General features: G+C 34.6%; 2 protein-coding genes and 1 long non-coding RNA gene across 5 annotated transcripts in view; 2 read left to right on the top strand and 1 right to left on the bottom strand.

Annotated features, from left to right (window-relative positions):
• The window catches only part of LOC140338838 (protocadherin-15-like), a 548,986-nt gene that overhangs the window by 494,077 nt on the left and 28,567 nt on the right, over nucleotides 1-26,342 (top strand). For 2 of the 3 annotated variants that reach the window (XM_072423158.1, XM_072423157.1), the window contains 2 exons: nucleotides 6,996-7,172; nucleotides 9,330-9,567. In XM_072423158.1, coding sequence (XP_072279259.1) covers nucleotides 6,996-7,172; nucleotides 9,330-9,552 — 400 coding nt within the window. In that variant the 3' untranslated portion in view covers nucleotides 9,553-9,567. Of the gene's footprint in view, nucleotides 1-6,995; nucleotides 7,173-9,329; nucleotides 9,568-12,678; nucleotides 12,790-26,342 lie in introns of those variants that run through there. The other variant, XM_072423159.1, reaches the window with a different exon arrangement.
• On the bottom strand, nucleotides 1,257-25,174 carry LOC140338840 (uncharacterized). The gene is made up of 3 exons (XR_011922336.1): nucleotides 25,018-25,174; nucleotides 6,403-6,481; nucleotides 1,257-1,371 (listed from the first exon to the last, which is right to left on the bottom strand). It is a non-coding gene; the product is annotated as an uncharacterized lncRNA (long non-coding RNA).
• Nucleotides 18,103-22,497, top strand: LOC140338839 (protocadherin-15-like). Its single transcript, XM_072423160.1, has one exon. It carries the CDS (start codon nucleotides 20,940-20,942, stop codon nucleotides 22,182-22,184), a length of 1,245 nt encoding a protein of 414 aa, XP_072279261.1. The 5' UTR covers nucleotides 18,103-20,939; the 3' UTR covers nucleotides 22,185-22,497.

Raw genomic sequence — 26,342 nt, 5'->3', positions numbered from 1 at the left:
TATATGATTCTATTTAAGGAACAATACCTGCTGACCCATCTTGTGAAATTAGTGACTTCATAATATTAATTTATAGCTATATACTTATCAAATGTGTTTATTTTACATGACTGACTTTAAATATTTATAAAACATCACATCCATTGCAAAAAAACATGTTTGTTCTTCATATAAGGATAGTTTTGCCATTTAAACCAGAGGTCCCCCCCCCCCCGGCCGTCTGACAGATGGGCTGGGGCTCTCGCCAGTGTCAGAAGAAGGACCCCACTTGGGGGAGGGCGCACCAACGAGAACCACGGACCATGTCTCCCTTAGGGATCGCAGGCTCAGGGCGGGTCTGATCCTGTGATGGGAGAGTGGGCGGGTGGTGGCATCATGATGTCACTTCTCCTTAGAGTGACAGACGGCTCCCCGTGCATGCACGGTCCAGAGTCTGTGCATTTAGTGGTCTGCGACCTGCAAAGGTTAGGGACCACAGATTTAAACCATTTTTTGGTTTGTAGCACAGATAAAGCCTGATCTACAAACCCATTTATTAAACTTGAATTCATATGTTACCCTGCCAAGCACATGGGTTCAAAACCCTTCTCACTTTACTAGGGCATTCCCCTTACTTTTAGATCTGTGATATTTAGCAAGTAAGGCTGTAATGTCTATAATGTACCAGTAGAAAGTAATTTCTCCTAAATGGAAAACATACAGCAATGAATGTTTGTAATTCTTTCATACCCATGACACTATTACAATCAAACAAGGATGATGTTCTATATTTTTCAAATTAATTTTAAAACATAGAAATGCTACTGCTCACTTGTCTTAGAATTTGCATGACCTACAGCTGTCATCCTTACCCTTCCCTTACTGTATGAATTGTCAGTGACAAAGGAAAGCTTTTGGGACATCCAATATGTGTGTTCATTCTACATCAGAAAGACACTGTAGATTATTGATCCAGGGAGAATATTACTCCTAGATGGTCTTAAACATAGGTCAGTGGTACTGGTCTATGGTAAAATTTACTTTGCTAACTTTTTTTGTAGTCGCATCCTACATTTTCAGATGATTGCTTGTACCTCAACAAAATATAACTAAAAATATTGATAATATGCTTCAGAATTCTACATATCTTCTAAATACATGTTGTTGGCTGCTTTAGCAGTTTTCTTTTTAATGATACTAGAGTATTCAAAGATGATAGTCTCATGAGACTTAGTTATAATAAAAGGAAAGAAATAATAGTCCTTTTAAATAATTTACCTTGCTCATCTTCCACTCTTCGTATTTTCTTCTTGTTGTTACATTCCTTAATCAGATTATTGATTTTGTTCCCGTGTTACGCAACTTTAAAGAGCACAGATGTATTCATGGCTTCTGTTAGTGAAACATGAATTACAATTATGAAACCCTTTGATGAAATTCTTATTCAGAAGAGGATTCAGTCTTACATGATTATTAAGAACTGCTTGAAATAAGCCTGTCACGCGTACAGGCTGTATGTGCATACGTTTCAAACAGAAAATATTAATTTCTGACTTTGTGTGTCACCTTAACAATTAGTGTTTTGTAAAGTTCTATGAGCTACATTCAGGGTAAATGGAGAAAGTGGGAGGAACACTTCTAATAACGTGAAAGCATTGTAATAGGAAATTTACTTATGGATTTGCTTTTACACCACTGACAGTCCCCATTCTCTCTGAAAGGTTTACAAATGCTAGTGCTGTCTCCATAGAAGTTACCAAAGCTGGCATTTTCTTAATCCAGCCTTTTATTGTTATGTCATCCTAAAAAGTAAAGGGTCATTTTATAGGCCCATGTCAATGGGCATTGAGCATGTGTTGACGGCATTAGTTTAAGATGCTTCTAGAATCAGTTGACAGGTGCAGGTGCAAATGGCCTGCATTTAACCTGTTTCAACCAAATTTTGCTTTACTAAATCATCAGTAGCTCAACTTTGTCTAGAGAATGTCCCTTACTTTGGATTTGTTCACAGCAAATGATTAGTTCCACTAATTTATAACTAACAAACTAGGCTCAGTTACCTATGTATACTGTTAATTTTTATTTATTTATATTTTTATTGAAAACGTTATGAGCTTTATTTTTACAAAAAAGAAAAGGAACATAGACATCAGTACACATATTACCTAAAGTACACAGTCAGATCTTAATAATATCAACCAATTAGCCAAAATTTACAAACATATATCACTGTAAAGGTAACATCAGTACAGAATTGTTCATCACAGGGGAGTAACAGTAAATAAGCCTAATACATCAGTTTGCAAAGAATTCTGCTCTGATACGTAACCGTAACATGAAAAATCCCACCCGCTGAGGTAGAAAGCTTATACTTTGTATCACATACTGTTAATTTTAGCAGTGTAATTGTTGTGCAATACTACTAAGCAGGTAGAAAAACCTGCAGACGAAACAGAAAAATATGATGGCCTAGTGAAACAAAAAATATGGGCAGAAACAAGAGGAGCAAGGCTACCATTTGATACACAGGAAAGGGATGTGTGTAGCAGCTAATGGATTACAAATCATGAAATAATAAGATGTCTTGGCAGCCAGAACTCTATTCCAGTGTTCTCTAATTGATAGAGACATCTTAAAAGGCATCAAAAGCTACTGTGCTTATGTGCTCTTGTTACAGATGCCATGGCTCCTTGAATTATAAGTGTAGCTCAGCCAGCTGATTGATGTATTTACAACATCAATAGAGCAATAAAACCTTCTGAAATGCCCAACACTCCTCTAACCTGAAATTTTGTTTGTATTGGAGAATGTTTATAAGCACCCTTTTAGTAACCCTAGCTATTCTGAAATTTTTGTTATTGCTTTCTCTCTGCATGTGTTTTTTTTTTTGTTTAAAATAAGCTAAACACATAAATAGGATATATTAACTCCCTCTCCTTACCTCAGTTTTTTCCTTCTTTTTTAATAATAAATTACTGGTGAGCTCAAGTGCATGTGAGCTGGTGTATTTAACTATTAATACTACATAATTAATACTACACAAGTATAAAATATTGGTCTAACACTTGTGTTCTGAATGCGTTCTTTAAATATTCTAAATATTGGGGGGGTAAAGGAGAGAGCAGAATCAAAGGTGACACCAAGACAACAGTCCTTTAAGATTCTAGCACTATTTTCATGTGGAAATGTATTTTGTAAATTCTCTGGGTCAGAGCAAACAAACTCAGCCATCTATATTCCCACCCAACCAAATGTTTATCTCCAATCATAAATATGCTAAAAAATTAAAAAAAAAATACACTTGTGCATTTTTTAATAATGTATACCTTGTTTAGGAACAGTAAATTTAATATTAAAAATATAAAGAAAATATACATGGAAGTAAAATTGACCAAGTAAATAGGCTATGATGTTAGAATCCATACTGCACTATTCTACATCAGTGTATTTACTGTATTTTACATATTGAAATTCACATGTATTTTCCTATACAAAATGAGGATAACTTCACATAAACATTGGCAGACTGAAACCAACAAAGACATTTTCATTCTTTTTGAACTGATCAGAACAAAATTTGTTTTCATCAACACACCATCAGTTGTCATAGCAACTAGCACAGAGTTCATTTTTTTCACAGAAGAACATTGGTAGTTATACTTGCACTGTATGTTAAAGGGTGCTAATATTTTCATTATTATCAGAACTTCTCAGACACTTGGTTCCAAGAAACCAACAGTGTAACAAGACATTGATGGGTTAAAGATTAGAAAGGAAATAGACATAATGAATTGCCACTATGTAACAATCAATCTTTTACAAAACAGCCAGCACAGAATAATGCATGAAAAATATGTGGGTTTAGTTTCAATAAAGCTAAAAATGCAAGATTTATATTCTAAATGTAAAAAGAAACTTTCCTACTATTACTACATACACATCCTTCTCCTCTTTTACTTTTTAAAGTGTACATAATACATAAAATAAATCCCAGTACCAGTTTAAAAGGCCACCTTTGTTTATAAAGGGGAAATACAGGGGCTAAAAAAACTTTCAATTTTCCTAAAATAAAAAAAAAATCTGTAATGTTAAAGCTCATATACACTTATACGTAGCAGATTGCACGTTACCACAAAGGCTGTACTGTCACAATCAAGTCACAAGACTTCATACCTTTATGGTATGGAAGATACCGAAATCAGCATATGACAAACCCAAGAAGACAAAAACTGCTACCAAAAAAAACATGAATAACTCACCTCTGAGGTGACTCAAATTCAAAACAATAATAAGTCATAAAATTCTCTTGAAGTCTATACCACATGAACAAAAATTTTGAAAGGATGTTGTAATTATACACTCTTTTTAAGAGAAGAAGCAATTATGGAAAAGAAGAAAGGTATAGCAAATTTATTTTATTAGAGATCACCCAAGGCAATTATAGCCATCAGCACCAATATATTTATTACAGAAGTCAATCAGAAAATCAAGGTAGCTTGGTGAGGAAAATTATCTGTCAAAGTAGCATATCAGATAACCATCTTCAAACTATTGATATGTCTAAACATATAATTTTGTGTAAATACAGTTCCAAGTTAAGTACAAATTAGCAAATAAAATGAGGAGAAAAAATACATAACACAATTCTGTAATCATAAAATATACACAATTTCATCTTTGTTTTTTTAGCAAGCTCCTTTTTTTGTTAATTTATGTGATTGGGTACTCGGATTGAGCACAGGTTCACCTTATTTATTAATTTTAGAGAACATTTACTTTACAAATTTAGCATTCACTATACTATACTAGTCTTTACTACTAAGTTGAATGAACACCACGGATGTTAGTGGCATTAAACTTACTATAGAAATTCCTGGTCGGAATGGAAACCGACCATTTATAATACTCTCAAGGCACTCCAATACTTGATATCCAGCTGTGGCTTTCTAAAGCATCAAGATTACAGCTTTCTCTGAATGACTTGAGTTGCCATATGTTGGAACTTTATAAGTATAAAAAAAAAAAAAACAGTTCCTATATGCAAATTTGTGCACAGGCTCATATTTGGGGATCCATTTTTCTAAATCTACAGAACTCCTGATGTATAGCCAGCAATGCTGACCTTTGTTTTCTACAGGAAGAAGTAATATATACATTCAGTTCAGATTTATTGTTTGTAAAGCCTTTGTATATATTATAGGTGCCAGAGTTTAAAATAATATTAATGTTAAAAACAGACATAAAGATACATGAATTTTTATCTTATACTTTTATACTTTTTAACTTTTTTTTCTGTTTGTGATCTAATTTTTGGTATTTTTCTTTTACTCCTCAACTTCGTGAGACATGTATAAGAAATCAGGAGATACAGGAATGCAGGAATACAACAAGCATTGTGAAAAGTTCTAACGATTCTACACTCTAAAAATGTGCTTTCGTGTTTGGTTTGTTTTTTGATTATTACAGGACATGTTGCAAAAGACCTGAAAGATTTTTGCCAATTGTCTGGAATATTGATTTGCCCTTTAAACCTATTATATCATTTATATTTTCTTATTTGAATATGTATGAATATATAAAGACATAGGTAACCCAGGTGCCCATCTGTTCCAAAACAAGCATGTAACATATATTATACATTTCCTTGATTCCCAAGTTATTGGGGGATTAATATTTAAGTGACTTTAAATTAGACAAATGTGCTCATTGTAGGTGGGAAGCACTCACATCACTTAACTGTATTATTTCAGGAGTTTTATGATTAAAAAGAATGTTTAGAAGATTTATATGTAGTGCATTATTGGACGGCATTTTCCAGGCTTTGGTTTGATTCCTAACCTAGATTTTCCCAACTTCAACTAATCTCCACTTGCCTCGATCTTTTCTTGATTCCTAACCTATAGCATCCTAATCTCACTTAAACTTGGCCTTGGTCTTCATTGCTTTGATTTTGGACTATCCTTTCAAATCAGATACTGAATTTTAATCCTTGGTTTGGGGCACCCCGAGAAACAACATCTAGTTCTACCCCTAAATTGCTATGGTTATGCTGCTTTGTCTAATTCCACCATGTAAGGTAAAATGTGTCTGGTAAAGTGAAGAAATAGTAGTGCTTATAAACAGCATTCAAACAACTTTTTTTGTTTTGCTGCTGACTGCTTTTTCCATTTAACCCATGTGTCAAATGCATTATGTGACATCCCCATGGATGGGTATGAATGTTTGCTCAAAAGCTATAATTAAATACTGTACTAGTCAGTTATTCCTAATTTCATGGCTAGAGCAGCACAATTAATAATTTAAATTCTACAGTCTTGAGCATTAAACATCTGTTGTTTTAAACAAAGGTATTTCCTGTTACAAATTTTAAGGTTGGTTGCATCATAAAGTTTACAAGGTGTCTTGTAAAATAATGTTACATACCCTATGATATGTTGTTTCTGTGGGCTTGGGGCTGTTCATTTTTTTTTACTTTGTTCATTTATTTCAATAGGAAGACATTCTGCAAAAAAAAAAATAAATAAATAAAATAAAAGATTATAAATTAGAAATTAGACAAATTAGTGCTAAAAATGTTCTTGCATTTTGTAACAGTACCTTTGTTTAGATGTGCAGTGGCCAAAGAATGGATCTACATGGCAGACATTTAATTCAATATTATTATGTGTCTAGTAGAGAACACCCCGTATGTGTAAAACAAAGATAAATATATTACAAGCTAAAAGTATACAGGCATGCTGTATATGTAACAAATATATGTTGTACAATATAGATTATACTATGAGATAGATGAAAGTCATTAAAATATGTAGAAAATTGTGAAGCAGAGAAATTGCTTTCTCCCAGACATTGTAAGCAACATCTGAGGTATGCAGAATCCACCTGGGAGGATGGTGGTATTGGCAGCAGCTGGAAGGCTGTCAATTGCCCAGTAAGTGTCTGTGTGTACCTGATTAAAAGATTTGTCTGTGCATAAGAAATAATTTTTTTGCTTCTTTCTTTTTTCTTATTGGTAGTATTTTAGAGCGTTATGTTCAAGATCAAATTCCTGGTGCAGCAGTTGTAGTAGAATCCATTGGTGCCAGAAGATATGGAGATGGATTCTCTGAAGAAGACTACACCCAAAGTGACATGATGGTTTATGCTGTTGACCCTCAGACAAACAGGGCAATATCACGTAATGAACTTTTTAAGTACGTATCTAATAAACAGATAATCATAGCCTTGATATTGCTGAGTTTATCTTTGATAATATGTCAAGCCTTTAAAATTCTGACCACAAAAAAAGAGATACTTCTATACTTAAAATTATCCAATTGGGAAGCTTTAATAACTATTACAGTGTCTCAGTTTAGAGATGACCCTAAATAATGACATTAGAAATAATTATTTCTCTCTGCAATATGAGCAATATCCAACATGTGTCAAACAGTTCCTGTTAATGTAAGTAGGATAATGATATTTGAGACCTGTTGTACTGTTTATGTACATAATGTTCTTTTGTGAGTGCAGTAAAAAGGTTCTGCCTCCTTAATTTTAGCATAGGTAGTTTTAGAACTTTTGTCAGACATACTGTTGGTGTCCCCACTGGAAAAAGGTCCCCCAATGTTGTAACCGTCACTGGAACAGAAAGTGTGGGAAATTTTGTATGGAAACACTTTTAATTTACTCAACTAAAAGTTGTGCATTAATTTTTGCAGTGCCCCAAAATGGGAACCACTGTGTCCCTATATTACAGTATACAGACATACATCCACTTCTTCATAAAAGTATCAACATAAATACATAGTTGAAACATTATATAGCAAGTCTCACAAGAAGTGCCAGTGTATCATTGACACCACTTCTTCAGGATGAAGCTTAATGAGTACTAGCTGATGCTCAACGCGTTGTTGATACACTGGCACTACTTGGGAGACTTGCTATAATGTTTCATGAAATAAGGACATGAGGATAATTACAACACATGCAAATTTAAATTTTCTAGGCTTGGTAATATATATGTAAAAGACTAAAAACTATAGAGCACAATGTGTTTATTTTCTTTGGAGATTAGTACATAAATACATGCAGCACAACATGCTGCAGCTACATTACATTCAATTGATGTTGTTGTACTGCAGTGACATCTAGTGTAAAGCTCAACATTTTTATATGCCAACAATATCCTGTAAAAAAGCCTTCTTTGGAAATTCAACATACAACATTAGGTATTATAACTTACTGTGTATTGTTTTTCCTTATCAGTTTTAATATCAACAACCTAAACTTGCAAACAGAATGTATAATACTTCTGTTCAGTAAGTTGAAAGGGGGGTTCTGTGCATTACACACCTTTTTTGTACATTTTAGTGCTAAAACATTGGTTGGGCACCTATAGAAATAAAAAATAAACTATAATAAAATACTAAATAAGTAAAATCATTCTGAAAAGGCAACCAATGTGCAGTGAATGGCAGCATTTTGCTGTAAGTTGGCTTTCTACTTTGCATCTACTGCGGTTATAGTCTTATAGTAAATCAAAATGTTCTATCTTTGCCTAACATAAGACTGATCTGTTTGTTAGCACTTAGAGGATATGATTGCTGATAGTCGGCATATCTACCAAGATACTTTGATACATGGTAAAATGTTTCTGAATTACTGTTTAATTTAAATCTTTGATCAGGTTTGTGAGTTATTTTATATATTCTTTGAATTGCTTACATGCATGTTGTTAATATCTGTTTGGGTATAGAGTAAAGGTGCGTACACACTTCCAATTTTTATCGTTCCAATCGAACGACGAACGATCGATTGGGCAAAAAATCGTTCGTAAAAAAGTAACCAACGACGCCGACGAACGAGGAAAATTGTTGGAAACGAACGACCGGACCGGCGGATCGGATTGGGCGACGATCGTTGAACATCGTTCGTGTGTACGGTCGTTCGTTGATCGTCCATGGTCAGAGCATGCGTGATGAACGAACGTCCGTTCACTTTCCTGTCGTGCACATAGTTCCTCTATCGCTTAAACGATCGTATCTATTGTGTGTACAATATCTACGAACGATCGTGTCGTTACCTCTCTGTGCAGGATCGGTGCTATACGATCGTTCATATATATCGTGCAGGAACGTTCGTCGTTCGTTTTCCGACGATAATAATTGGAAGTGTGTACGTAGCTTTAAAGAGAGCATGATGAGAAACAGAGAGATCCATACATTCAAAATAACAACCAACATCAACTATGGTCTTATTTATATTATATTTTATATATATATATATATATATATATATATATATATATTTATATTATTATGATTATACATTATTATTATATAGTATTATTTAGTCCTTATTTTTGGCAGATTTTTAGATGGCAAAGTACTTGACATCAATAAAGAGTTCCAGGACTACATTGGCCTTGGAGGGCGTATATTGGAGATTCGAACCCCTGATGTTGTCGCCAATGTAAAGAAGCAAGCCCAAGCTGTAGGCTACACTGAAGGAGCTTTACTAGCACTGGCCATTATCATCATCCTCTGTTGTATACCAGCTATTTTAATCGTAATGGTCAGCTACAGACAGTAAGTAAATTACTTTCTTTATATACCAATTCTAAACCAGCTCAGTTCTCAGTACAATTCTCTTCAGCACTAGTACAACTTTTGTTTGCAAACATTTATGCATTAAAATCTAAATGACCTACTGTCCCTAAAATGCAGAGTTCTGTATTTGCTGTGCCTTGTATAAGGGTAAAGCCTCATTCCCACTATGTGTGGTGCAGTGTCTGATACACAAAAACATCAGCAATTGCAAAGAAAGCAAGGTCTGTCACGGTCTATGTTCCTATTTGTGCATCAGTGTGTTTTGTCAATGCACTGCTACACTTGATTCTGTCCATTTTTGTACACTGCTACATTTGGTATAATGAATAGGAATATTGTGACAACAGACAGCCACGAAGGTGAGCGTTGCAGTAAAATACACGGCAGTGTACTTTTTTGAAAGTGGGATAGGCAATGATACCTAACGCTAATGATTTTGGGTCAATTTTGTTTAAGTTTTTTTAAGTATTTATTTAAACAATATTTTAAAAAAAGTTTAAAGTTGTATATAACCCTTTTTTACAACAACAAAAAATATTAAATACAGGGTACATTAATGATCAACAGAGCACTATGGGTTTAATAAGGGGAGAGCATAGCAAACAGTATCTGCCTTCTGGCTTGTGGATGTGACTTTGAACATTAGCTCACAAAACTACAGGCTTTTTTCATAAAAGCAGATGAGGGATAGCCTGGGAAAACATGTGAAAATTAGCATACTCCATCTGCTGGCTAACAAAAGAATACAATATTTTGTACTTCCATAATTCACATTTCCCTCCCAAAATTCTTTTTATTTAAATTTAACCACAATAAGGAAGATATCAAACAAAATGACTATACTTTACCTTTTAAAGGAAAAGAGTGAAAAAGATAGATAAACAAACTATTTTCTCTCTGTATTGTTTGCTCTCTATTTAGCATTTCCCAATTTTACCAAAATATTTTATCATTAATATTTTACTTAGGCAGCTTGTGGTGCAATCCTCAGTAAATTCCATTACTAACATTGTTGATTAGGTAGATGCTATAATTGCAGTTTTCTTCCATATATTTCATTAGTACATGTCTGCCATTAGCAGCAGAGCATGTGAGCATGGAGCTTTGAGAAATCAGCTGTTATCTAGGGAAGCAAAGTAACTCTTTTCATGAAAAGAGGTGACATTACAAAACCCTGTGCACTTGTCAAAGGAGTATGTTATGAAAATGTATTTGAAATCTGTGGCAAGACACATCTCATTGTATTCAATCAAGAGTGTAATTGTGTTTTAACATTATGCATGGCCCCCTTAATTTACTTCAAGTAGGCTGAGTCATAAAACCTTCAATATTAAGGAAAAGAAAAAATAAATTGCTTTTTGCCTAATACCCGACTTTTTAAGTATAATTCGGACATCCAAGGGCTTCATTGCTGCACTTAAAATACTGAGACATGTTTATGCAATATCTTTTCCTGAATGTAATTTATTGCTACAGTCAAGTACACTAAAATACTAAAAAAATTGCAAATGGTAATACATTTTTTATTTTTAGAAAAGCTTTTTTTCTGCTGTCATTAAAATCCACATTACTTTTTTTAACATTCTAATATATTTGTTTTCTTTCCCGATGTGCCCGTTTGTGTGGAATAGGTTTAAAGAGTAAGTACATTTTGTTTTTTACTAGTTGACACCTTCTACATGTACAACATTGTATCTATCTGAAGACATGCAAAATAATAACATAACCGCCAAACATCATGTCAAGTATATACTAGAAATAAGACACTGCAATGTTACTGCTTACATATGTGAATGATATTGAAATTAATTCTATTAAATATGATATATTTAGAGACAAATGTTACTTGACAGGTATAAACTCATAAATGCCTAAAAAATATAAATATATTAATCCTCCCCTACTTTCAACCTATTGGATGTTGCTTTCAAGGTCTATGACCTGGATAAGCTATTTAGCCTGTGGTTTCATACAATGATAAGGTCACAGGCTACAATGCTATTTTTGGTACAGTTGACATTAAAAAATCTGGCAACCTTGGGACCCAAGGAGTGCCGCATTTTCGAAAATTCCGGATACCTGTATTGAAAATGCGATATGAATTCATGCCTGAAAACTGAAGGAAATGGATTGTCGATGCTCGGATTTTCAATTGTCAACTGTATGTTCACATTTGATTGCAGATATTATAATGAAACACATCACGGCTTTTGTATGAAGTATCTGACTGAAGAACAGTCTGCCTCTTTCTAGCTATCAATAAGTGTCTCTATTGGGCTACTTTACCAGAAGAAGAAAGTATCTAACTGGTTACTGAAAAGGAATTATAAAGGATTTTTCAAAAAAACTCCTAATACATGAGGCCTACTATGCATACTGTTTTCATAAAAAATTGTTTGCTTTACATTTTTAGCCATACATTTGCCCTTCACTTCCACTTATGTCGTCTTCCACCATAGTTGGAAAAATATGTTTGCCACCTGCCCAGCTGGCCTATAGCTAGACTGTAAAAACATCTGGTGGTCCCCAGTAATATGACCCCAAAATTATTTTGGTTTGGTTGTTGGTGGGCCCCTTGTCCCTGCAGCCTTACAAAAAATGCCACTGTGCCAGGAAAGCTATATGCTCTGGTGAACCCCCCTTATCACTTCCTATGGTTGGCCCAGGTCCCCGGTCTGACCCTGTCAACCACATCTTTATCTTATTCGGTAATATTGGACTGCATTAATGTAAAGAAACAGAAAAAGATACTTGATGTCCTTTTTGGTTTCAGTTAGGTAATTCTGATTTACCTAAAAACCAGTAAAGAGAATTTCATGGCCAAAATCACATGAATGACAGTTCCTAATCAGGTAGCAGGCAGTTAACACCCTGGCAGTCACCAATTAGCCAACACCTTTATCTTTTTCAAAACAGAGAGGCGTTCACAGGTAGTTTATACAACAGCATTTAAAATAATAACTATTTTTACCCAACATGCCAATGTAAATGTTGTTATCCATATTTACCACAGTGTAAGCCTAAAAGGGCTCCTCTTTAAGAATTAACAATTACTATATGTATAAGGCACCCTGTCTGTCCTCTAAGTCTTTCTTTTTCCTTACAAAAGGAGGCAAGCTGAGTGTGCAAAGACAGCAAGGATCCAGATGGCATTGCCAGCAGGCAAATCATCAGCCCCTGCTGCCAATAATCTGTATGAAGAGCTGGGTGACAGCACTATGTAAGTACTGAATATAAATTGTTTTCTGAAGAATTGCATGTACCATTGCAATAGTGGGAGCTGTTTTGTGTCTGTTATCACAAAAGCAGTTTGAAATATATTTTGGTGCAGTGATCTGCAACGTTGTACAGTACTTTGCTCAGATGTGTTGGTTAAATATGTATGTAACCAAGCATTTAATACTGTAGCGTACAATATTCTTTCTTCTACAATATTGGATTTCAAGAAATATCTTTAAATTGTCTAAACATAATTTCTCAGTGGCTGAATTATATGGAAGACAAATGATGAATTGGCATTAGTTTTTTTCCCATGGAAAGGTATCATAAGCTAGTTTCATAGGCTCTAGGCTGTATAGTTTTAATGCATACAAATAGTATATTTTCAATGCTGATGTATTGCTTTAATCCTAGGATGTACTGAGTCATTGCATAATCCTGATTTTCTTTTTTTATGATGTGTAACCACACTTTTCTAGTAAATGCATAGTAGCCTAACTAAAATAAGTTAATAAATCAATGAATGACAGTATGTGCCACAATAATTGAAAAACAGTGAAGTAATTTTACATAATTACTTGAGATTTGTAAAGTATTTATATAAAAAACTGGCATCTCAGTTTTTTTTTTTCAGCTAATGAAACAATAATTGTTAGTCAATTAGCTCTTATTTTCTTGAGGCTGTAGTTGTAAAACAACTCCTAAAGATGATATGACCAAGTCTTTTGTCTATGGGGATAGCCAAACAAGTAATGACAATACACAGTATAGCTTATTCTTTGCCAATCCAAAAGGAATCGCTTACTACCATTGTTTTTATACAGGTTCTTCAACATGTTTTTTGCATGTTGCTCTGGGAATAAATGTAAAGCTGTTTTTTTAAAATACTGCACAAACTGATTTTTAAAAAAATAAAGTTATGTTTTTATTACTACTACTGCAGGTAGTAGTAATAAACTTAGACAGGCGCATAGACCAAGAAAGTAAACTGATTGCTTCATATTCATGTGTATGGTTTTCAAAGTTATTTTTGAAAACGGTAGCCATCATGGGTCACCTACAGTGAAGAAAAACATACCTGAACAAGCACATGAAAAGCAGTAAATATCCTGTGTATCCACTGTGTCACAATACAGCTTATTTGCTACCTCCACATATAATTGTACTTTGCTACTCATTAGAATTTCTTTTAACATCATTACTACTTTATACCAAGAAACTCTCCTTCCTTTAAGTGATTCCGACAGTTCAATCATTAAATATATATGCTGCACATAGTGTTCTATACAATGACTATACTTGCAGGAAATTGATATGAATTAATGTTGAAAGCTGGAACGTACATGCCCAAATTTAGAATGCTGTTCTTCTACACAGACTCTCACACTGTGGTACTGGGCATCTGGGGAATCAAACAAAACTTCTATGTCTTGCATATAAAACAAGCCTCCCGGCTCCCTTTCAAATCATGCTCACTATTACAGGAGACAAGACGAACAGTACTTGTTTTTCTCTCTTTTTGGAAACATGTCCTTTTGTGGCAGATTTATTAATCTAAAATGAATGACAGCAAGTTTCTTTTTTTATTCAATACCGTATTTGAAGTGTGCTATTTAAAGCTACACCCCCAAAACTTTCGAAAAATGAGTGTATCATTTTTTATTCTTCCATTTTAAATTGCTCTGTTGTCTCTGCATGAACCATCACTATTCATTTTGGAGTTTGGGATTGTAGCTGTCTTTTGATTTTGCAACAAATTAAAACATTAGGAAAGAGAGTAACTATTGGTCATCTGTAGTCTACAGATAGGTGGTGTCTGGTAAATAAAAGCATAACAGCGCATGACCCACCTATTCACCATAATGCTTACTTAAAAGTGATTTTGAGGCCAACTTATGTTTGCCGGCTGTTTCATATTTTTAAATCATCTTCAAAACTGACAAACATGTGGAACTAAAAATCAGAACAGTAATGCACAATCACTGTACTGCTTTCTACTACAAGGAAAGAAGTATGGCCTATACACACAACAGCAAGTAAAACATCTTTTTCTTTCTCTCTGTCCCTATACACAATATTTTTCACAAATGCCACAACCTATGCTAAGTGCTTTTTTTATATTGATAATGTATTTATATAGATAAAGGCTATAACCAGGGAAGACATCTGTGATCTATTTAGCACTATTCCTAAGTCAGGAGATCTAAGGAAATCTTGGTGAGTACTGTTATATTGGGAGGTGTTGGTAAAGAGATAAGTAGACAATTTGAAATGGCATGACATTCAAGTAATTTAAAAGTGAAGGGGATATGTGAACCAAATGGTAATAGGAGCCGAGGGATTCAAGAGTTTTTTTTTTGTTTTTTTTTTTTGGGGGGGGGGGGGGGGGGGGGGGGGTAGTGGTGGAGTTAAAATTTCATGCTTGAATGAAGTAGGAAAAATTCAAGAAGAAAAATCTAGTTACAGCAAAACTATTCTAGTTTTAAACATACATCTTTAATGTTTGTTTGCATTGTGCCCTGCAAGTTTTATCCCAAGCCCCAGTTGAAAAAAGGTTGGGCATCACTGCTATAAAGTATATATTTAACAGGTTGCAGTCTGTGATGGCAGAGGTTGCAGTAGAGAGATTGAAAAAAATCCCCATGCCTTCATAATTTTAAAGCGGACCTAAACTCAACATTTTCACTTTACATTTAAGGGTAGACAACACTTAAATAAAACAATAAACATTTTTATTTACAAGTGCAACACCCTTTTTTTTTTAAAAAGACTGAATGGGAGTGCAGAGCCTCCCAGGATACCTACATCATGCATCCCGGGAGGCTCTGGGTGCTCCTGCTGCGCATGCCATAATCTTGGACATGCGTAGAAGGGGCATTTTTTATCTAATAAGAAAAAGCGATGCCGATCTCACCCAAGCGCAGCGAGATCAGCCTTTTTTTGTTCTTTACAGCAGGCTACGTCACCCGATCTCGCATCTGCGGAGTGCAAGATTGGGTGACGTGCCAAGAAGGAAAGAAGGAGTTAGAAGAGAAAGGCTGAAGATGGTGGCGCCCGGGACAAAGAGGAATTCCAGGACGACGTGGGACCAGATCACGAAAAGGACCAGCGCCATCGAGGGATCTGCAAGATTGAGGTTGTGCCATTTTTATATTTTCAGTTTAGTTCCGATTTAAGGAATGTTAATAATATAAGATGCTATAGAAGAAAGCTCTAATCCTTTTAAAGCTTTATTGTGGTTCCATCCTTTGCAAGTCTATACTCTGTTCTTCTTCATACTAAAATATATTATACTAAATTTGTTTTCCCTTCATTCTTCTGGAGTTTACATGTCTCATACTATGCTTCTTGCTTGTTTTCATTTCCATTATATTTATAATTTTCTTTTCTATTTGTCTTTGCTTTTACCTGTGCAGGTTCCAGTAAGTAGACCAACCTAGTTTTAACTGTAGCAACTAGATGTTGTAGATGGCTTATGGAATGCCTTTTAGAATAGTCTTCACAGTCTTAATTTAAAAAGTGTCTTAAACAAAACAAGTATTTTGCACCATAATACCTGCATTATTGTGTCCAGGTGTTCACTGCCAGTGCTATGAAGTTTATTACCAGCAATTATTCCTAGGGAAATACAAAACTAAAAAATTTCAACTGTGCAATAAACAAGTTACTGCTCCTTTCAAAACACAGGACACACCAGCATGTATGATTTTTTTGTTTCAATCAATCAGTTTGCAAACAAAGTGCTGTAGTCCAGTAACAATTAATGGTCTAATTATTAATGTTTTTTTCTATCATTAATAATGATTAACATCCAGAGAGAAAGTTAAGGCTGTGTAGAATTTCCTGCTTCAATTTAGACAAATGGTAGTATAACAATTGAAAATCTAATAAAACATTTTTGAATCTAATTTCACCAGGGAAGCAGTTGCCAATCCTTGGGGTTGTCAAAGAGATTGCATAACTTCAGTTGAAAATGTTTCAAATCATTTTTTGATTTAGTAAACATAGCACTAAAGCTAATGCACTGCATATAACTCACATCAAACAATCACAAATCAGCTTTTACCATATTCATGTCATGTTAAGTAAGTAGGGTTTATTTTTTTGTGTTCATATTCCACTTGCAATACTTTGGCAGCATTGCCTGTAGAATTTATTAATCCCTATAGGGGCTCATCAAAAAATACAAATGGGCATTGTGAGTATTTGTAACATCGAACAACACTTGGATGACTATAGAGCACTTTAATACCATAAAAGAATAACACTTTTTGAAGAATATGGAATTTAATTTTGAATTGGATTATAAAAAAAACCCAGTATTAACAGTCTTGCCTTTAGTATTTTTTTTAATAGTAGTGCATACCATTGTGCCTTTTTTAACTTCATATTTGCTATTCCACTTTATCTGACCTGCTTTTTATTCTTTACTACAAGTCAGTTGGAATTCAGTGTTGATATATGGCTAATGCACAGCACATTTACTGCTAATGAATGTTAAATATATAATGTTTAATATGCCCCCTTCACAGTGTAAAATGTAAGCAGGCATATGAATTTTGCTTTTGCCATGCACTATAAAGTGATTTGTAAGAAAATGTGCAATGTTTGAATTTTAAATAGGATTTTATGAAGTGCTGTTAACTTGCATTTCATCTGGTATACATAATATTGCATCTCTTTTTGAAAAAGCAGCATGTCATCCTGCGCTACATTTTAGCAGCCAAATGTATTTTTTCTGAAAGCATGTAATAATTGATTTTTACCTGCTTCTTTGCTAAAGCCAATGCCGGCTTTACAGGTATTACAAGCAGAACCATAATGTTACTGAGAGAGAGAGAAGTTTTTGCTATTATGTTCAAGTATTCATACCACACATTCACAGCATGGGAGGCTTATCCCGGGGTTTGCCCTCTCTCAGCTCTGACAATTTGCAATCCAAATCTTTGCTCTTCTCATTGCTGCTGCCAGCTTTTCTATTACTTCTTCTACATCAGCTTATTCTACCCTTGGCCATTGGTTGTCAGTAAAGACGTAATTCATTTGTGCCTTGGAGTTAAATTGTCCAGGTATGAGGCTCCATAATCAAAGTGTAATCTGATGTGTGTATGCACCACAAGTTTAAGTAATGGGGAAAACAAAGTTTTAAAAATAATAAATAACAACAAGATAATATAGTTCTTGGTGTAGATGGAGAGATGCAAAATCTCTTCTCCCCCCCCCCCCCTATCATTTTCATTTTTACAGTTTAGTCTTGGATAGAAAATCCAGTATTACCACGGTCACAGAAAGTGAGGGGTAAACATCTAACAACTAACATCTAACTGCAACTTATAGAAGTTTTACTTCTATAGTGTATATAAGTCCTTGATAGCCTAAAAGCAAAACAATAGGATAGTCATAAATAAATGTGAAAACTCTGAATACAATGTTTTTCCAATGACAATTAGCACAATAAATCATGAGAATGTCTTTAAAAAACACAGACAGTTGTTACACATGCAAGACTGCACTAAATAGAAAGCAACAAGACAGGCACTCTTGAAGTTTGTTTAGTAACACCTGCATACGCTAAAATCTGGATCCCTGCAAAGCTTAATGAAGCATTTGAAAGGCATCAGCCAAGTTTCATTCAGGCTGCAGAACAACAAGTACACAGCTAGAACTAATGAAGACAAGATTCTAGACAAGTACTAAATCACTCAAAAAGTTTAAAATAATAAAAAACAAATATATAAAAGTAGTAGCATATAATCAATGAAAGAGGTTCAAAATAGAAAATATTAAGTACCGTGGTGTGCAAATATCTTCTGTTTTTAGAAATATCTGTGCAAATAAAGGTAAAATCATTGAAAATGACCTTACATTTTCAGACTTTTAACCAGTACCTTTATAGTGGTAGCTGAAGAGCTGTTCTTTACAAGGTCAAAGCTTACACTGAAAAGGATAAAGAAGAAATTGTTGAGCAGTTGCATACACCCTCACAAAATATATCTCCTGTTAAACAATTAAAAACATCTTTGTCATAGAGAATAAAAACTTAGGGCCACAGTTCACACATGCCTCAACTTCAGTGGTTCCACACGGCTGGCACCTTGCCAGCCACTCAAACATTTTAATAGCAACACATGTGAGAGCTGGTGGCAACCACCCCTATTTATTCACTATGGGGCTGCCGCTGAGAAGCCTGAGAGGAAGCAGTTCCTGGCATGAAGAAACCATAAACACACGGCAACCTCACTACTAGTGTGACTTTAGACTTAGTGTTATCATCATTTTTTAATGAAACCAAGCAACTAATTGCTACCAGGAATACCTTTCTTTCTTTTCTTTGTTTTAGTAAATGGAAAAGCAAGAAGAAGTATTATTGTAGATTTTCCTCTATAGTTGAGCGTTTACAAGGGTACTGCCTGTTTACAACAGTTGCCTAATTAAATCAGCATGCAATGTACGATTCACAATAAGAATAAAGTTTCATTTAACACTATCATGTAACGTATCACTACTTTGTATACCTTTTTTCCTGATCACCAGATTTAGAAAAGTGAGTTTTTATTTTGGCGATTAGAGATTGATTGATGTACCTAAATTGATGTTCAGCTTTCATTCATTTGAATGAAGTAACCTATTGCCACATTGTGGCAATTATGCTAACAGTGGCAATCACAGTGCTTAAAACAAACATGGTGGTATGTGATATTCTTTACTTTCTACGTGATTAACTGTGAAGCAGTAATCAGGCTGATTGCCACTTAATAAGTATGGCTATTACTATCTTGCTTAATAAGTATGGCTATTTGAGTTTCTGACCTGAAGTGTAGATAAGGGTTTTCTGTTTAACCTGACCCTGATCCAGATTATTAACCTAAAATATTACAGCCAGTTGGTCAGCACAACAGACACTTCATTATCAAGTCAGTAGCTCTTATATGCTACATATTTCTCACAAGAAAAGATTACAACAATGAGTGAAAACCAGTGTCACGTATAAAATGCATATTGGATAATAATTTAGGTGATCCGTGCAATAAAATTTTTAATGAATTAAAAAACACTTTTGATAGTAAAACCTAGTCATACCCAATTAGAGTAGTCAAGACTGTCTATGGGACGTTAAAGCTGATCTTTCATAAGGATTTTTATTTTACATAAAAGAGTAGAAAACTTTTTTACCCATGTCACACATCCCAGGAAGGGATGTGTGACATGGCTGCTCTTTCGGGCATACACAGAAGGAGCTTTTTCTTCAATGGGGGAAAAAATGTCAATCTCACGAATAGGCAGTGAGTTTGGCACTCTTTTTATCCCCATTTACAGCAGGCTAAATCTCCCAATCTCATGCCTGGGTAGTGCAAGATTGGGTGACATATGCAGAAGCTGGAAGACAAGAAAGAAGTACAAAAAGATACCCAAGTACAGGTATACTGTAAGGTTTATGTTGACTGTCTTCATACAAAATTTGTCTAAACTTACAGTTTTTCCCAAAACTGATATTTTTGTTTTTGGTATATACTAAAGCGTTAAATCATCCACCAGCTTTTTAGATATCAAAGAGACTATGGCATCTCTGCATGTGAATACACAAGCTCACTACAGTGTCTTCCAATTACTTTATATTTTAGAGAACACATGTGTTTTTAGACCTAGGCTTCGGTAAGGATCAGTAAGGAACCATGCATTCAAATATCTTGCTGATGGAATCTATGAAACATGCATTGGTGGATAGTTTAACCAACTAGCTGTACCAACACTCAGATATCAAGTTTGGGTTGACTGAAATGTGCTGCAATACTGCATTTAGAATTAGTTTTTACCCTGTCATGGTAATAACTTACTAGTTAGTATTGTATTAGTATAAATATAGTGATAGTAATATTGGATCCCCTTCCTCCCTTTTGCCCTCAGACACTGTTACCTTTTTCACCATATTTTTCTTTTCTTTTTTACCATTTTTAACAAAGCAGAGGGAAAAAATCTGTATTACAAGAAGGTGATCGGCAAAGGCTTATAAGTAGTTTGGCATCTCGTGCTATCGAGGCCCATAAGCAATCTAGTAGCAGTGGATGTCTAAACAACAATCTCCCAAAGTCTTCGAGTAATATTACTTTTCTTTCTGATATAAACCCACTAACTACTCAGAACCCTCTGTATATGGAAGGCACAGTCCAAAGTACTATCAATGTTGGGTTGCAATGGAAAAATAAATTACTTTTAGACAAGCCTTCACCTCGGAGAAGGGTGCTGGGGGATTTGGTTTTAAAAATGAATTCAGAGGGCTTACATCGAGCTTGGACCCTTCCCACACGTTTTTCTAAGAGGAGTGTTTACAATATTCTTGAGAGTCCTGTAATTATGGATCCAATTCAGTGTCAGCATATGGGTATACGGGCAGAGGGAGCCACGTCTGAAGTTAATCAACCAACTGAATGCCTCAGGCCTTCACTGGAGACCTCATCCAACAGTAAATTAAGTGTACGAGAACAGGCAAGGCAGTTTGAACAAAATGCATTGGGGGACATCAAGATAACTAAATCTTGGGAAGGTAAAGACACATCAAATTGTAATGAGAAATGTACAGAGAAAAAAAGTTTAATTAAAGATCTTCTATGTCAAAATTCTCCACTTCCACCAGAAACCCAGGATTCACTGGCTCTTCCTACACATCAGTCAGCAACTTTTCCTTCTATTCTAATTACTGCTTCAGACTGCTCTGAGGACATCTCACCTCCACCAACTCGGAAGCCAACACCACCTTTAGCCAGAAAAAGTGTAACACCCTGCCAAACATTTAAAACTTCTGAAAATGAACAAGTAATTCCAAACCTTATCCCTGACCCACCAAATATTCCTCCACCTTGTCCACCTCCTACTACCTCTCCATCTTTTACACCAACACAACCATCACTTTTGACACGTCCACCAGAAGTAACTTGTCCTACACCACCACCTCCACCTCTTCCTGCTCCATCACTTCCACCCTCATTTTCACCAATTCTGCCTACCCCACCACCTCCACCCCTTCCCCAGACTCTGCTAACTCCTAGCCATTCCCAGGTCTCTTTGTCTTCATTAGCTCCTACCCCATCTAGCATCAGAAAAAAGCTTTTCAAAGTGCCAGAAGCCTCCAAATCAGATGCTGGTCCTCGGCGAGAGCTGAAGGGGATTCTAAAAAATATACAGAACTTGGCAGATATTGAAAAATCTGTAGCGAACATGTATACCCAGATTGACAAGGGCAACCCATTATCAAAGCAAGTACCAAAACCTAAATCACTTGTGCCGACAGACACTCAAAATGCAGACATTTTAAATCCACATGAGAAGCTTAATGGAAATTTAAGTTCTGTTGTTGGGGAGTTAGAAAAAAGATTTCCTTCTCAGTCCACAGCCCTGTAAAATTAGACTTTGACTTTCCTGCACTCAACACATTATTTGAAATAAAGGCAGGCTGAGCAGAAGTACAGCCAGCTTTTTGTAGTCAGACAAGCAAATCAATGTTTTACAAAACATGCACTCAATTTCAGACATTTCACAACATCCAAGGGCCAAAGTGCAGAAATCAAGCATAACACAATATGTGTGTGTGTGCTAGGAGCCTGAAAGCCACTTTTTATCTAGCTTAACAGAACCATGAAATGTATTTTTGGAATTGTTCCACATTGCGCTGTTTTCCAAACTGACGAAAATGGTAAATAAATGCTAAATTTAACATTTGTGTTTTGTTTCTAATAGCACAGTATTTTAAAGCAAAACATTTCTTTTGAAAAATACCAGTGCCAGAGCACTTTAAAACATAGCAAATAAACAAACATTTCTGTCATTATTTACAATTACGCAGGTTATTTAAACAGATTGCAGTAATCATAAAAAGACTAGAATTAGGAAGTGTAAAAAAGTTTTATGTGTGGTTAACATTAGAAATTATATTATGCTCCCTAATCCTTTCGGACCTAACTCTTTCCTGGTTTAAATGCTCCACAAAACAGAAAAATGGCTAAATACATAACTTTTGTTTCTCGTAGTATTGTATTAGTTAACAGCACAACTTTTGATTTAGACAAAAACAGCTATTTATTAGACAGTCTGTTGACAGCCTAATCAGAAACATCAGCTGCCCAATCTGGATTCCAAACTATAGTTTAAGAAACACTTGTAGGCATCTAGAAATAAGTTTTGAATGTGTCAATAAGAACAACAGCAAAAACAATTTTTCTAACAGAATAAAAAAAAAATAATTATTGAAAGCACTCTTTTTGGCTGACAAAGGAAAGATGTAAAAACTAAATTCTGAGCTTTATCTATTTATTGAGCATCATTTATCTCCATCCTTACTTTGAAGCCAATTTTTAGTGAAAAACTGATACAGATTTTCACAATGGTTATTATATTGATATGGTCAAAACATATTTCAAAGAAAAAAAAACTTGCTCTATCTGCCTAAAAGTGGGAACCGGTGTCAACTTTTAACATGTATTGAGTCCATTCACACCAGTGTCCCACTCACACATTGAGCCTGAAGTTTTTATAGCTTTCTAGTGATACAGAAAACATGGAATTGATCTGCTCCAGAATTGAAAAGATTTGCCAAAAAATACTAAATGGTTTTAAGATATTTATTCCAGGTTAGCTAGATCACCCAGGTTCATCCATGATAATCTTCTCCCATCTTAGAGAACTTTAATAAATCAGGTCCATAGCATGAATCAGATTGCTGCTATGCGATTCATTGTGAATGGTACATCAATGCACCTGAATTGCAGAGTACTGCAACACAAGGTAACCAACTACCTTGCATTGCACTGCACAAAATGTGCCAGTGGACTGCTGTTGTGTGAATAGGTCCAAAAGTGCATGGGAACAATGCTGTCGGGATTTTACTACAATATGAATAGCATCACCATTTTATAGCAAAATGGGAGATTTTTGGCAAGATCAACAGATGTAAAAAAAACTATGTTACAAAGAAATGTTGTTTTAACCTTCACACTTGGTTCTAATTTCTATACAATTGAATTTTTAAATTACAAGTTTAAAGATCATAAAACTGAAACTCAAACATGCTAACAAAATGTTCTATTACATTTCCTATTTTAGACTAGGTGACATCAATAGATATTTGTGTTCCTATGCAAAGGCAGACAAACAGGAGTTCTAGCCTTTCTCTACTCTACTTAATATAAGCATGCTATTTTGGCTGTGTGTGCTGTTAGAGAGAGATACATTCACCTCCAGCCTGGTAAAATTTGGTAAGTTTGACAAAATGAATGAAAATCAAGAAAACAGTATTACTACTTATTTGCGTACATGTTCTTCCTTAATCTTCCTAAGACACTTAATTTTCTTCCTAAGACACTTGTCAACGTTACCCATTTGGTAAATGTTAGCAATAATAATAGCTATTCTATCGTGACGCATATGCCATTAATTTGGTAAGCACTAATTAGATTTAGGAGATTTCACGCTGGACAAAATAAAAATATAATCTCATCTGTAGCGGGTTCTAAAATTATTAAAATCTACTCAATCTAAAACAATAAGCAACACATTCCACCATGTATTTTTTTTTTAAATAAATTATTACCAAATGCTGAAGCCATGTGTACCTGGCAATACCTGGCAATCCCAGCTCCCCCTGCAGTTGCAGACACTAAAAGAACTCATGTGCACCTGCTTGGAGTTACATCATTCCAACCCGGCCAATCAAGATGGTCGAAGATCACAAGGAGGAGAAGATGGAGGAGCCCAGTAACTGGAGGGGGACTGGTTACTATAGCAAAATTTAGTTCTGCTTTAAATAAATAATGACACAATATAATACATATACAATACAAATATATGCCATTGCCTTGTTGTCCATCTGAAGTTGTATTTGCCTAATTTTAAAACCTTCTAGGTACCAGATCATTTTTTATTAAGTCCTGATAGGCAAAAACCTTAGAATTGAAAGAGGGTATGATGCCTTTTTCACATGACTGTTCATATACTACCCATGCCCATATGATGCTCCTCCAGGGAATCATAAACTGTTTACCTTTAGTAAAAACTGAATGTCAAAATGAGCAGCAGACAGCTAAACTTAGAAATGCAATAACATTCTGTAAATGCTGAGTTTGGCTATCTATCCACTCTATCCTCTTCAGCCTTGCTAATATCCTGGTAAAGACTAAACTCCTTAAAAGAAACATACCAACAAAATATAGAAAGGATAAAATGTAAGGTACACACTTACCCTTCCATGCAGTCCAGCAACATCTTGAAGTCCTCTGTGTTCAATAAAAACCATCAAGCCTTGTTGGGAGGATTTCCATTAGCTGGTGGTTACAAGCAGTGGAAAAACGCTGTGCTCTGAAACTCCCTGCTTACGTACCAAACAATTTTAGAATTCACCAACTTCTGTGGAATCTGCATGAAAGAGAAAGAAAGGAGGGATCATACTACATTAATCAACCCTTTTAGGTAAGTTGGATGCTTACTTGCCAGGAATGGAATGTGTGTACTCAAAATCAGTTTGTGTTTTATTCCAACATCTACACAGCCAGCTAAATCACATTGTCGAAACCCTAAATTTTCCCCATCTATGGATATGTGAGGTTGCCGGGCACTGTTGGTAGAACTTGAGATCAGTTTAAGAAACACAGACCTAATTATTTAATTTTAATTTTTTTTTTTTTTTTTTTTTTAATATAGGCAATTTTTACATAAATCAAATATTAAAGACTGCAATAGTATTAGAAAATCATTCTCCAAGTTAGATTTATGTTTATATTCTTATGTGTTTTAGCACAGTTATTTGTTTAATAATTATTTGTCAAATATAATTTTTATTTTAATTGTAAAATGATGATTAATATTATATCTAATGTTAATGCTAATATAGCCTACATTCAGAAAGAGCTCCAGGGCGAATGCAGCCTAAACATATTAATTTACAGAGAGGGGAGGGATTGAAATTTTACATGTAATATGGCTGATTTATAAAAAACAAAAAAAACAAAAAAAAACTAAGTTATGCTTTTATATTTTAACATAACTAAACTTTTTGTTCAAAGCAACAAAGCCTTTTGTTTAAAGCCTTAGAATATGTTATTACCTAATTACATATGGGATATTTAAAGATCTAAAATCAATTTTTTTTACAAATCTAAAATCAAAGAAACGAATATTCAAATAGTCTTTAAAAGTGGTCCCTCTTTTTACATCAATTTGATAAAAAATGTTTCCCTTGGAACTGTAAAGGAGGAAGTATTGGCTTACTACCCTAAGTGCTATTTGACCTGCCTATTTAATAAAGGGGGGGGGGGGGCGATTTTCACATAGAGGGAGGTTTTTGTATGATGAATGTAAAAAAAAAAAAACGATTTTGAACAAAGGCTGCCCCTGTACATTTGCACAATATTCACTATAGATATCTGTGGTCTTTGATTTATTACATTACATTAGTATTATGTGTATTACATGTGTATGTAAAATATTGTACTATATACTATTTTTAAAGCAATGAATATATAAATATTTTGTGAACATATAAAAATCATGTACATTTTTTAAAAAAAG

This window comes from Pyxicephalus adspersus, chromosome 10 (assembly GCF_032062135.1).
Source record: "Pyxicephalus adspersus chromosome 10, UCB_Pads_2.0, whole genome shotgun sequence".
Classification (NCBI taxonomy): Eukaryota; Metazoa; Chordata; class Amphibia; order Anura; family Pyxicephalidae; genus Pyxicephalus; species Pyxicephalus adspersus.
Note: the sequence above shows the minus strand (reverse complement) of the source record. Positions and strands in the feature narration are given on the sequence as shown.

Bases quoted from the DNA above. Each gene is read 5' to 3' on its own strand.
- LOC140338839 (XM_072423160.1), top strand. From the start codon at position 20,940: ATGGAAGGCACAGTCCAAAGTACTATCAATGTTGGGTTGCAATGGAAA.